At 52.5% G+C, this 13487-nt stretch overlaps 1 protein-coding gene across 1 annotated transcript in view; it reads right to left on the bottom strand.

Moving 5' to 3' along the window:
* Nucleotides 1–13487, bottom strand: part of LOC132393418 (sialoadhesin-like) — a 70659-nt gene that overhangs the window by 40120 nt on the left and 17052 nt on the right. Inside the window, exons 3-6 of the mRNA XM_059968631.1 lie at nucleotides 11048–11401; nucleotides 10400–10693; nucleotides 5995–6255; nucleotides 4610–4960 (exon numbers count right to left, since the gene is read on the bottom strand). Coding sequence (XP_059824614.1) covers nucleotides 4610–4960; nucleotides 5995–6255; nucleotides 10400–10693; nucleotides 11048–11401 — 1260 coding nt within the window. The remainder of the gene's footprint in view (nucleotides 1–4609; nucleotides 4961–5994; nucleotides 6256–10399; nucleotides 10694–11047; nucleotides 11402–13487) is intronic.

The following is a 13487-nucleotide window of genomic DNA, read 5'->3' as shown; positions in this document are numbered from 1 at the left end:
GTGGTTTGACCTACTGTGCGCTCAGAGATGTTCTTCTGCACACCACCGTTGTAACACGTGGTTATTTCAGCTCCAGTCAGCAAGAACCAGTCTGGCCACCCTCCTCTGACCTCTCCCATTAACAAAGCGTTTTCACCCACAGAACAGTCGCTCACAGAATGTACTCTGATTGTTTTCTCACAATATATACGATTGTTTACGATCTATGTAAACTCTACAGACTCCTGAACATGAAAATTCCAGCCATTTCTGAAATAATCAAACCACCCCGTCTGGCCCCAACAATCATTCCACGAGCAAAGTCACTCTGATCACTTTTCTTCCCCATTTTGATGTCTGGTTGAACAACAACTGAACCTCATGACTGTGTCTGAGTGCTTTTATGCAGAGTTGCTGCCACGTGATTGGCCGATTAGATATTTACATTAATGAGCAGGTGCCCCTGATGAAGCGGCCACTGCGTGTGTAAGACCTGACAGAGACTCAGGATAGGTGATGGATGTAGTCAGCGCACTATCTCGATGCACTGATGTGATGAAATGTCTGGCATCTAAAGCAAAGATTTTCACTGTACCTCGGGGTACGTGTGACAATAGTAGACAAGGAATTCACAGTGCTCCCAAAGTTCTGATTGGATATCAGCAAAGAAAGTCCAGTTGGTAAATTTTCAAAAGATATGAAAATTGTGATATTGTTGAGATAAAGACGCTGAAGTTTGATATTGATCATGGAAGTTAGAACAGTACAGCACAGTACAGCCCGTTCAGCCAGCGATATGGTGCCAACCTTCTAACCTACTCCAAGATCAATGTAACCCTTTCTCCTCCATAGCTCTCCATTTTCCTTTCATCCCTGTGCTGATCCGAGAGTCTCTCAAATGTCCGGAATGCATCTCTCTCTACCCCCACCCCTGGCCATGTGGTACATGTACCCACAACTCCCTGTGTTAAAACTTACCTCTGACATTCCCCCCTATACTTTTCTAAGTCCTTGTATTAGCCATTTTCACACTGGAGAAAAGTCTCTGCTCTCCTCTCTGTCTGTCTTTATCATCTTATCCGTCTCTGTCGAGTTGCCTCTCATCCTCCTTCACTCCAAAGGGAAAAGGCCCAGCTCACTCAGTCTGTCCTGATAAGACATGCTGTCTGGTCCAGGCAGTATCTGGTAAATCTCCTCTGCACCCTCTCTAAAACTTCCAATTCCTTCCCATATGAGGCAAGCAGAGCTGGGCACAATTGTGGTCTGATTCCAGTTTTATCGAGCTGCAACATTACTTCACAGCTCTGGAACTTCCAAGATCTCTCTGTTACTTCACAATGCTAAGAGTGTTTCCATTGACCCTGTCTGCTGCCTTCAAGTTTGCCCTTCCAATGGGTAAACTGGGCAGAACAGTGGCAGGTGGAGTTTAATCCAGATAAGTGTGATAGGATGCACTTAGGAGGATTAATTGAGTTTTTTGTCCGATGCACATGACCACATACGGTGGTCCACAGTGTGATGGGCAAATCGACTGGGTGTCCAGCATGTGGAGGTCTGCTAAGACACAGGCAGACACACCATGGGACACCGAACGAGCTTTGTGCACCCACGTGAAGGTGGGGGTTTTTTGGGAGGATCGATTCGGGGAATCGATCAGTGGCTCACAGTGTGTGAAGGTAAGACCGGTGGGGAACTGTTCGTGTGTCCACCCTCGCCTAGGTGACAGGTCCACCACTGAAGAACGGTCGTACGTGGTCATAGTCGGTGACCATAACAGGACAGGAAGACAATGGAAAGATCAACGGCAACAGCATCACCTCTCTCTCTCTCTCTCCAATGTTACACAAGAATCTACCTCGAACTGAACTGAACTGAACCCTTCACTATCGTAAGACTCTATCCATTTACCCCTAGGCTTGAAAGAGTCTGGTTTTGGTTCCTAGTTCCACCCTTCTGTATATATCATTGCTAACCTGGTTCATACATTTGCATTTTATAGTACTGCATTGCTTAGTTTACCAATAATCACTATTAGTTTACGGTAATACCAGACTCCAATGGGTTTCCCATTTCTGCTGGTTTGGTAACCCGGTCACGGGGTACGTGACAACAGAGAAACTTACTTGCAGCAGACCACAGGCACACTCTCGGCAGCAGTCACAAGAACAGCATAAACTTAACTGAAGTTTCACAAGAAAGCACAATTAGAACAAAAACACAAAGTCCATTGTAGTGCAAAGTGGTCCTAGTGTTGCTGTACTGAGGCGGTGATTGTGGTTGTGCCTGTTGGTCCAGGAACCGAATGGTTGAAGGGAAGTAGCTGTTCCTTAACCTGGTGAGATGGGACTTCAGGCTTCTGTACCTCCAGCCTGATCGGAGTTACGAGAAGATGGCACGGCCCAGATGGTGGGGATCTTTGATGGTGGATGTTGCCTTCTTGAGGCAGCACCTCTTGTAGATACTATCGATGATGGGGGGTGATGTGTCGTTACGTATTGGGCTAAGTCCACTACCCCTGGCAGCTTCTCGAATCGCCATACCGGACTGCGGGACTGCAGGCTTCTGTTCCTACACTATAAATTGCTGGATCCTGGGAAATACCAAGGAATAGAGAGACCTCAGTGTACAATCACTGGAATCCCTGAAGGTGCAGGCATGGTTAGTGTAAAGTTTTACATTATTAACGATCATGGTGTTCCAGTTTCCTCCCACATCCCAAAGATGCAGAGTTTGCAAGCTGAGGACATGCTGCGTCGGCACTGTAATTATTGTGACAATTTCAAGCTCCCCTCGGAAAATCCCTGGACTGTGTTGGTTGTTGATGCAGACAACGTACTTCACTGTATGTTTCGGTGTTACTGATGTACACGTGACAAATAAAGCTAGTCTCAAGCTTTCTTTGGATAAAGTGGTGTGAGAAGGTGAATGGGATCCTTGTCTTCATTAGCTGAGGCATAAAATACAGGAAGCGTGAGGTTACAGTACAACTGTACAACACAGTGGACAGGCCACAGCCTCGGGACCGCGTTCAGTTCTGGTCACCACACTGTAGGAAGGAGGTGACTGCACTGGAGAGGAGATTCCCCAGGACGTTGCCCTGAATGCAGCATTCTCGTGTCAAGGTGTTACGTATTCAGGCAACAATAAAGATATGAGTTCGACAAGGGTTTCTTATAACAAACAACACGTTTATTAAACACAGAAAACAAACCCCCCAAAAGTAAACAAACACTACCGTAACCGGAAACAGCTGCTGAGCGGCTGTTCAAACAGTTCGTAAAGTGATATTCCAAAACAGTTCTTAAAGTGATATTCCAAAACAGTTCTTAAAGTGATATTCCAAAACAGTTCTTAAAGTGATATTGCCAAAAGTTCGATATGCTCACAGTCCATTTAAAAGGAGAGACTTTACAGGACGATTTAAGTTTTCTTTCACGTCGCTTGCTTCGATTCCCGACGTCGAAATTCCCACGAAGAATTTACGAAACAGAACGGCTTAAAGGCACTGACCTTTCCTTCTCCACTACCTTCAATCCTTTCTAGGTAAACCTAGGGATTAACACGAAGATAGTCAACGAAATCCTTCCAAATAAGGATCAAACAAAGGTCGCCCCCGTTTCACCGTAGAAAGCGATTCTCCTCGATCTTTAACTTCCAACCTTGAATCTTCACTCTCCTTTAATTCTCAAACTAACAGAATCATAAAGAACCTGTTGGCATTAACCTTTTAAACTTTAGGCATTAAATAAAAACTTCATCCTTCAACTAAACTGCGTCATCACTTCAAACACGCAGTGGCATGAAGTCAACTTGGCAAATCCAGCCACGAACTGCCCCTCCTCACAGGGTGGGGTCTACCTTTTATAACCTGTAAAAAAACCCGTCACATGATCTCTACTGGCGGGAAAATGACGTCATTCCACCATCACAAGACCATCACCTCAAGTCCAGTACAGCTTCAACCCCAGTCACATGACAAGGGCACCACTGTCATGTGTCACGAGTACGTAACAAAGGAAAGGTCGGAGGGGCTGTGTCCCTTCTCCCTGGAGTGGGGAAGGATCCTGGGGGAGGGGGGGGGGAGAAGAGAATCAAGATAATTTATGAGGGAAATGGAGATGGTAGGCTGTAGGAAGGTTTTCCTCATGGTGAACTTCACTAAATCTAGTGGCACGGGTGAGGGGAAGAAGGAGAGTATTTGAGGGGGGAGTTTTTATTGCAATGGTTTGGGGAACGCTGGGATGTAGAGTTGGGAGTGATACACACTCTCACAGCGCTGATGAATTATCTGGAGGAGCACTTGAACGGCCAGAGAAGGGGCACAGAAAGGGAGATGGGGTTGAGAGCGATAATAAATCAGTCATGATGGAATGGTGGAGCAGATGTGATGGGCTGAACGGCCTGGTTCTGCTCCTATGCCTTATGGCCTTGTGGATCTAATGCTGAGATACGGAGTTGTTGTATCTGGGCCGGCAGGGACCCAATGGGCCGATAGACCCGTTCCCGTGTCGTACAACTCTGGGACTCGACCAGACGGGTTAGCAGGTGGGGAAGGAGAAGGGATAGTGGAGGAGTGAGTGGGAGAGAGAGGTCAGTTGATACTGGGTTGAACATTAAATTATTAACTCACTAGATACCAGGAGTGTGAAACCGATTGGATCCGACCATTTACCAGCCGATGCTTCAATCCGGAAATAATACTTCCCACTATCGGATTCTTTTAAATTCCCGATCTTCAATGAACAGTTTTCACTCAGCATGTTTCCCAGGAACTCGACCCGTCCTGTATAATTCCCGCTGATCCCACTTGAAGTGTGATATACTGGAGTCCCTTTGTAATTCTGGTCTTTGAACCAGATTCCAGCGTCCGTCGGGTATCTCCTTCTGAATCCAGGAATGTGGAACAGGCAGGGGATGATCACACAGGACCCTTCCCGGGCATGGAGTGAGAGGGGGGTCCACACTGCCCAGTTATTACTCCCTGAAAAGAACCAAGTCACATTGTGGGACATCAAAACCAGACAACCCACACCCCCAAAACTAGACGGCGACGAGAGAACAGGGGGAGGATTCATCTTGAGATGGGACCACATCCCATCAGGGAGGTGGAGGAGTGTAGGGGCCAGATGGAGGTCACAGAGATGGGAGAGGTGTAGGGGCCAGAGGGTGTCTGTGAGTGGTGTAAAGGCTGGAGGGGACTACAGGGATGGGGAGCGGTGTGAGTGGCAGAGGAGTTACAGGAACAGGGAGGGGTCTAAAGGTGTAACACAGAGATGGGGGAAATGGAAGGGCTGGAGGGGGTCACAGAGACTGGGAGGGGGTGTAGAGGCCAGAGAGGGTCACAAGAGACTGGGAGGGGTTGGGAACGGTCACAGAGAGGGAGAGGGTTGATAGGGACTGGAGGGAATTACAGAGACCAGGAGAAGTGTAGGAGCTGGATGGGGTTTCAGAGACAGAGTGGTTTGTAGGGGTTGGAGAGAGGTACTGTGAAATGCAGGGGTGTTGTGGTTGGAGAAGGTTAGAGAGACTGGGAGGGTGTAGAGGTCAGATGAGTTTACAGAGGTGGGAAGGGAAAAGGGGCCAGAGATGTGAAACAGAGATGGGAAGGGTGGGGGGCCGGGAGGGGTTGATTACAGAGATGGGGAGGGCTGTAGGGGACAGAGGGGAGGTCACAGAGACGAGGAGGGGTGCAGTGGCTGAAGGGGGTCACAGAGATGAGGAGGGGTGTAGGGGCCAGGGGAGGGGGTTACAGAGTCAGGGAGGGGTGTAAGGTCCATATGGGGTTACAGAGACAGTGAGGGTGTAGGGACAGGAGTGGGGTCACAGAGATGGGGAGGGTGTAGGGACCAGAATTGGGTCACAGAGATGGGAGGGGTGTCGGTGATAGACAGTGTTGTCCAGTGCAGGATGCTGAGTGAACGGATGATGGTTGAATGGGAGGGTTCGGGTCAGGTCACGGGGCAGCTGACTGATGAATATAACATGGCCGAAGGTCGAGGAGCCATCGATACAAACCATACACCGGCAGTTTAGTTCTCTCAGAGGCGGCTTTTCCTACTGAATTGATGGCTTCACACCAGTACTCCGTGTCTTCATAAGCTCTGTAGATCTGATATGTTCGACCTGATGTCTGGGAACTTGCACCATTTGACTGATACCATCTGTATCCTGTTACTGGAGGGTTACTGTCCCCGGCCACACACTCCAATGTCACAGAGTCACGGGAACCGATGGTCTTGAAGGGAGAGAGGGTGAGGTGAGCAAACGTGGGAGCATCTGTGCAACCAAAAGAGCCAAACGTCAGAGAAAGGGTTTATCCTCCACAGAGCAGAGGAGCACAGTGTGACTCTCCCAGGGTGCTCCCTGCTCACCACCCCTCCCACAACGTTCCCTCCTCACCACCCCTCCCACAACGTTCCCTCCTCACCACCCCTCCCACAACGTTCCCTCCTCACCGCCCTCCCACAGTGCTCCCTCCTCACCGCCCCTCCCACAATGTTCCCTCCTCACCACCCTTCCACAACGTTCCCTCCTCACCACCCCTCCCACAACGTTCCCTCCTCACCACCCCTCCCACAACGTTCCCTCCTCACCACCCCTCCCACAACGTTCCCTCCTCACCACCCCTCCCACAACGCTCCCTCCTCACCACCCTCCCACAGTGCTCCCTGCTCACCGCCCCTCCCACAACGCTCCCTCCTCACCACCCCTCCCACAACGCTCCCTCCTCACCACCCCTCCCACAACGTTCCCTCCTCACCACCCCTCCCACAATGCTCCCTCCTCACCCGTCCCACAGTGCTCCCTGCTCACCGCCCCTCCCACAACGCTCACTCCTCACCACCCCTCCCACAACGCACCCTCCTCACCACCCCTCCCACAACGTTCCCTCCTCACCACCCCTCCCACAACGTTCCCTCCTCACCACCCTCCCACAACGTTCCCTCCTCACCATCCTCCCACAACGTTCCCTCCTCACCACCCTCCCACAACGTTCCCTCCTCACCGCCCCTCCCACAACGTTCCCACCTCACCATCCTCCCATAACGTTCCCTCCTCACCATCCTCCCACAACGCTCCCTCCTCACCGTCTCTCCCACAACGCTCCCTGCTCACCGTCCCTCCCACAATGTTCCCTCCTCACCACCCCTCCCACAGTGCTCCCTCCTCACCGCTCCTCCCACAACGTTCCCTCCACACCACTCCTCCCACAACGTTCCCTCCACACCAGTCCTCCCACAACGTTCCCTCCTCACCACCCCTCCCACAGTGCTCCCTGCTCACCGCCCCTCCCACAACGTTCCCTCCTCACCACCCTCCCACAACGTTCCCTCCTCACCATCCTCCCACAACGTTCCCTCCTCACCACCCTCCCACAACGCTCCCTCCTCATCGTCTCTCCCACAACGTTCCCTCCTCACCACCCTCCCACAACGCTCCCTCCTCACCACCCCTCCCACAACGTTCCCTCCTCACCACCCTCCCACAGTGCTCCCTGCTCACCGCCCCTCCCACAATGTTCCCTCCTCACCGTCCCTCCCACAACGTTCCCTCCTCACCGTCCCTCCCACAACGTTCCCTCCTCACCGTCCCTCCCACAATGTTCCCTCCTCACCACCCCGCTCACAGTGCTCCCTCCTCACCGTCCCTCCCACAACGTTCCCTCCTCACCACCCCTCCCACAACGTTCCCTCCTCACCACCCCTCCCACAGTGCTCCCTCCTCACCACCCCTCCCACAGTGCTCCCTCCTCACCACCCCTCCCACAACGTTCCCTCCTCACCGCCCTCCCACAGCACTCCCTCCTCACCACCCCTCCCACAACGTTCCCTCCTCACCACCCCTCCCACAACGCTCCCTCCTCACCACCTTCCCACAGCACTCCCTCCTCACCACCCCTCCCACAACGTTCCCTCCTCACCACCCCTCCCACAACGTTCCCTCCTCACCACCCCTCCCACAACGCTCCCTCCTCACCACCTTCCCACAGCACTCCCTCCTCACCGCCCCTCCCACAACGTTCCCTCCTCACCACCCTCCCACAACGTTCCCTCCTCACCACCCTCCCACAGTTCTCCCTCCTCACCGCCCCTCCCACAACGTTCCCTCCTCATCACCCCTCCCACAGTTCTCCCTCCTCACCGCCCCTCCCACAACGTTCCCTCCTCATCACCCCTCCCACAACGCTCCCTCCCACAGTGCTCCCTCCTCACCGCCCCACCCACAACGTTCCCTCCTCACCACCCTCCCACAGTGCTCCCTCCTCACCGCCCTCCCACAGCGCTCTCTCCTCACCACTCTTCCCACAGCGCTCCCTCCTCACCGCCCCTCTCACAACGTTCCCTCCTCACCACCCTCCCACGTTCCCTCCTCACCACCCCTCCCACAACGTTCCCTCCTCACCACCCTCCAACGTTCCCTCCTCACCACCCCTCCCACAACGTTCCCTCCTCACCACCCTCCCACAATGTTCCCTCCTCACCACCCCTCCCACAACGTTCCCTCCTCACCACCCACCCACAACGTTCCCTCCTCACCACCCCTCCCACAACGTTCCCTCCTCACCACCCTCCCACAACGTTCCCTCCTCACCACCCCTCCCACAACGTTCCCTCCTCACCACCCTCCCACAACGTTCCCTCCTCACCACCCCTCCCACAACGTTCCCTCCTCACCACCCTCACACAACGTTCCCTCCTCACCACCCCTCCCACAGTGCTCCCTCCTCACCGTCCCTCCCACAATGTTCCCTCCTCACCACCCCGCTCACAGTGCTCCCTCCTCACCGCCCCTCCCACAACGTTCCCTCCTCACCACCCCTCCCACAGTGCTCCCTCCTCACAACCCCTCCCACAGTGCTCCCTCCTCACCGCCCCTCCCACAACGTTCCCTCCTCACCATCTCTCCCACAACGTTCACTCCTCACCATCTCTCCCACAGTGCTCCCTGCTCACCGCCCCTCCCACAACGTTCCCTCCTCACCACCCTCCCACAACGTTCACTCCTCACCGCCCCTCCCACAACGTTCCCTCCTCACCGCCCCTCCCACAGTGCTCCCTGCTCACCGCCCCTCCCACAACGTTCCCTCCTCACCACCCTCCCACAACGTTCCCTCCTCACCACCCCTCCCACAACGTTCCCTCCTCACCACCCTCCCACAGCGATTCCTCCTCACCGTCCCTCCACAGCGATCCCTCCTCACCGCCCCTCCCACAGCGATGCCTCCTCACCACCCTCCCACAGTGCTCCCTGCTCACCACCCCTCCCACAACGCTCCCTCCTCACCGTCCCTCCCACAGCGATCCCTCCTCACCACCCTCCCACAGTGCTCCCTGCTCACCACCCTCCCACAGTTCTCCCTCCTCACCGCCCCTCCCACAATGTTCCCTCCTCATCACCCCTCCCACAACGCTCCCTCCTCACCGCCCCTCCCACAACGTTCCCTCCTCACCGCCCCTCCCACAACGTTCCCTCCTCACCACCCTCCCACAGTTCTCCCTCCTCACCGCCCCTCCCACAACGTTCCCTCCTCATCACCCCTCCCACAACGCTCCCTCCCACAGTGCTCCCTCCTCACCGCCCCACCCACAACGTTCCCTCCTCACCACCCTCCCACAGTGCTCCCTCCTCACCGCCCTCCCACAGCGCTCCCTCCTCACCGCCCCTCTCACAACGTTCCCTCCTCACCACCCTCCCACAACGTTCCCTCCTCACCACCCCTCCCACAACGTTCCCTCCTCACCACCCTCCAACGTTCCCTCCTCACCACCCCTCCCACAACGTTCCCTCCTCACCACCCTCCCACAATGTTCCCTCCTCACCACCCCTCCCACAACGTTCCCTCCTCACCACCCTCCCACAACGTTCCCTCCTCACCACCCCTCCCACAACGTTCCCTCCTCACCACCCTCCCACAGTGCTCCCTCCTCACCGTCCCTCCCACAATGTTCCCTCCTCACCACCCCGCTCACAGTGCTCCCTCCTCACCGCCCCTCCCACAACGTTCCCTCCTCACCACCCCTCCCACAGTGCTCCCTCCTCACAACCCCTCCCACAGTGCTCCCTGCTCACCGCCCCTCCCACAACGTTCCCTCCTCACCATCTCTCCCACAACGTTCACTCCTCACCATCTCTCCCACAGTGCTCCCTGCTCACCGCCCCTCCCACAACGTTCCCTCCTCACCACCCTCCCACAACGTTCACTCCAGAGCACTCCCTCAGTATCCATCTCATAACACCCCACTGACTCTCCTGCAATGCCCCCTCCCACCACGCTGTCTCCTGACCACCCCTCCCACTGTGCTCAGTCTGTGGTCTGGAGTCTGACCCTGACCCTCCTCACTCTGACATGAGGTGATGGGTCTCACTGAGCCAAGCCTGTTGTCTGTTTCTGTGACACTCAGCAGCTCCCAATACTCACACTTCACGTTTAAGGTGATGGGTTGGGACGGAGGTTTTCCCAGTGAGGACGAATGCTCACAGCTCAGCGTCCTGCCGTGGTCCCGGTAGGAAGCGACAAATCTCAGAGAGAGGCTGGTTGACTCGACGTTCAGGTCCGCGCTCTGAGCTTCTGTTGAAGGTTGTTCAGCCAATCCGTCTGCACCCGTCCATGTCAGGTGACCTGGGCAGCCGTATCTCACAGAGCAAGTTAACGTCACCGCCCCTCCCTCGGTGATCTCCTCGGGTGTGGAAATCATTGGCAAGTTGGACACAACTGAGAAAGAGAGAGTGGATTAATCAGTGTGAACAGTTTGTGTGATTGCAGTCGACCCCAGTGTACTTTACCCCAGGGATTTGGAAATGGGAATATGTACAGTGCTCCCAGTGAGGCTCAACACAGGAATATGGAGACCGGCACCGTGCGCAGAGTTTCCGGTGCGGACCAACTCTAGGATAAGGACACTGAAACTGCCTGGTGCGTCTGGTATGGGTCTGACCCAGGGATATGGAGACCGGAACTGTGCACGGTGCTCCCGGTGTGGGTCTGACCCAGGGACACGGAGACTGGAACTGTGCACGGTGCTGTTGGTGTGGGTCTAACAGCATCAGATCCAGTCTGTGGACATACCTGATACATTTACCAGGACTCCATTTCGTCCAGAAAATTTCTCACCACTGTTGTCCTCCATTCTGAAGTAGTACCGGCCCACATCCCTACGGGTCACATTAGTAATAGTTAACATGCAGTCTTTCTCAGTTTCCCACTGTGGGTAGAGGCGAGCTCTCTGCTGGAACTGAGGGTCTGATTGCCTTTTGGAGTTGATGACAAGGGTCCCATGAGTCTTGTTGTCTTTCAACCACTTCACCTCAGTGAGCGGATGGCTTGCTGGATGATCGAAGCTGCAGGGGATCCGCACACAGGAACCGTCCGAGGCCATGATGTTCTGTGGTGTTCGGACATTCCACCATGAGTAGACAACTCCTGTCGAGACAACAACTCTCCTTCAGTCAGTGGAACAGGCCCTTCGGTCCACAATGTTGTACCGACCATTTAACATACTCAGAGATTATTATAAACCTCCCTCCCTCCCTCCCTCCCTCCCATATAACCCTCCATTTTCCCTTCATCTTTGTGCCTGTATACGTGTCTCTGAAATACCCCTGAAGAATCTCCCTCTTCCACCACCCCTGGCAGTGACTTCCACACACCCTTCACTGCCTGTGTACAAAACCTGAATTTCCCCTATATTCTCCTCCAAGCACCTTGTAATTAATCTCTCTCATATCAGCCAATTAAAAAAATACTGAAGACACAAGTAGTAGAATTCTTAAAAGTGAGTCTGTAGGTTGTAGAATCAGATCAGAGTTATACTGAGTTCATATATCCACGCCAGTTTGGGAGCCTGATGGTGTGGGGCATCCTTTCTCAATCTTTCTGCCCTGGAGAAACCCTTTGAAGTAATTTTCAGGTCTCAGGGAAGACTTGTGTAAAAATTATTATATCTGCAGCTCATGGGGCACCTTCAACTGAAATGAGACGATTTCTGTCCTTGCTCTTGATGCTTGTTAAACAAGAAAATGCTCATTCACATACATAAGAAATTGAAAACTGCAGCAAAATTTTCATTCAAAATCTGGTAAGACCTGGTAAATCTGGTAAGTACCTCTGTCCCAGGATACTGGCGGACGTTTACCGCTGTACCATTGAGAGCATACTCACCAGCTGCATCTCAGTGTGGTATGGCAATTGTCCCAAAGCACTCCAGTGTGTGGTGAAAACTGCCCAGCGGATTATCGGCACCCAATTGCCCACCATTGAGAACATCTACCATAAACGCTGCCTGGGCAGGGTGAAAAGCATTATCGAGGTTGCATCTCACCCTAACCATGGACTTTTTACTCTCCTCCCATCTGGTAGGAACTACAGGAGCCTCCGCTCCCGCACCAGCAGGCACAGGAAGAGCTTCTTCCCTGAGGCTGTGACCCTGCTGAACCTCACATCACAGCGCTAAGCAGTATTGCACCCATATTGGACTGTCTCAGTTTATATTTGTGAGCTGTAGCACTTATATTTATTCACAGTTATTTTTAAATTAACACTATTCTTTCCATTTCTGGTTAGATGCTAACTGCATTTCATTTGTCTTTGTATCTGTACTTGGCACAATGACAATAAAGTTGAATCTAATCTAATCTAAAATTTTCATTGCTTTCCTATGAATGGCAGGATACTCTTTCATAGAAATCCAGAACTTGTCCAGGGGCAGGTCAGTAAATCTCATCTTGAGTACATGATCAGAGTGCAGCTCACAAAGTTCCTCCTCTTCTCTCAGAGTCAAATTCTCTGGCTGAGCGGAAGATTCAGAGAAAGGGTCCTTCACCCAGTCATACACTTGTGTTGCAGGAAAAGTGCTGTTCAATTTTGTTCTACAGTTCTTCCAGGTAGTTTACAATCGGACTCGAGACTTTCTGATATCCTTCCTCACTCTCAAGACTAAGCAGTGGAAACATTTCAAGATTTCTTTTTGTAACATGATTTTTCCAAAGATTTAGTTTCCTTTTAAATCCAAGAATCTGGTCACTTGAAGTCAAAACATTTTCTCTGAGGCCTTGCAGAGACCTGTTCAACTGGTTCATATGATGAAATATGTCTGCTAAGTAGGCTAGTTTCTGCAGCCGTTCTTCATCTTCAAAGCACTCATCAAAACCTGGCCTACTATCTTTCAGACATTTGGGCATCATTATGCCAAAAGGTTTCACAAAATTATCAGAGTGTAATTATCAGCCTTTATATAAAAAAATTAAGGAAGATGTGGCAAGATGGAACCTGATTCCTTTTTTCAGTCTCAGCTCAAGGATTGAGTCTATTAAAATGAATATACTGCCCAGACTGTTATATCTCTTTCAGACCCTACCATAGAGATGAATCAAAATCAATTCAATGAATGGAACAAGATGCTATCAAGGTATATTTGGCAGGGTAAAAGGCCCAGAGTTCATCTCAAAACTTTGTAATTAGCAAGGGAAAAGAGGAGGATGGGGCTTGCCTTCTCTTAGAGATTATTATT

The sequence above is a fragment of the Hypanus sabinus genome, chromosome 1, assembly GCF_030144855.1.
Source record: "Hypanus sabinus isolate sHypSab1 chromosome 1, sHypSab1.hap1, whole genome shotgun sequence".
In the NCBI taxonomy this organism is placed as follows: Eukaryota; Metazoa; Chordata; class Chondrichthyes; order Myliobatiformes; family Dasyatidae; genus Hypanus; species Hypanus sabinus.
Note: the sequence above shows the minus strand (reverse complement) of the source record. Positions and strands in the feature narration are given on the sequence as shown.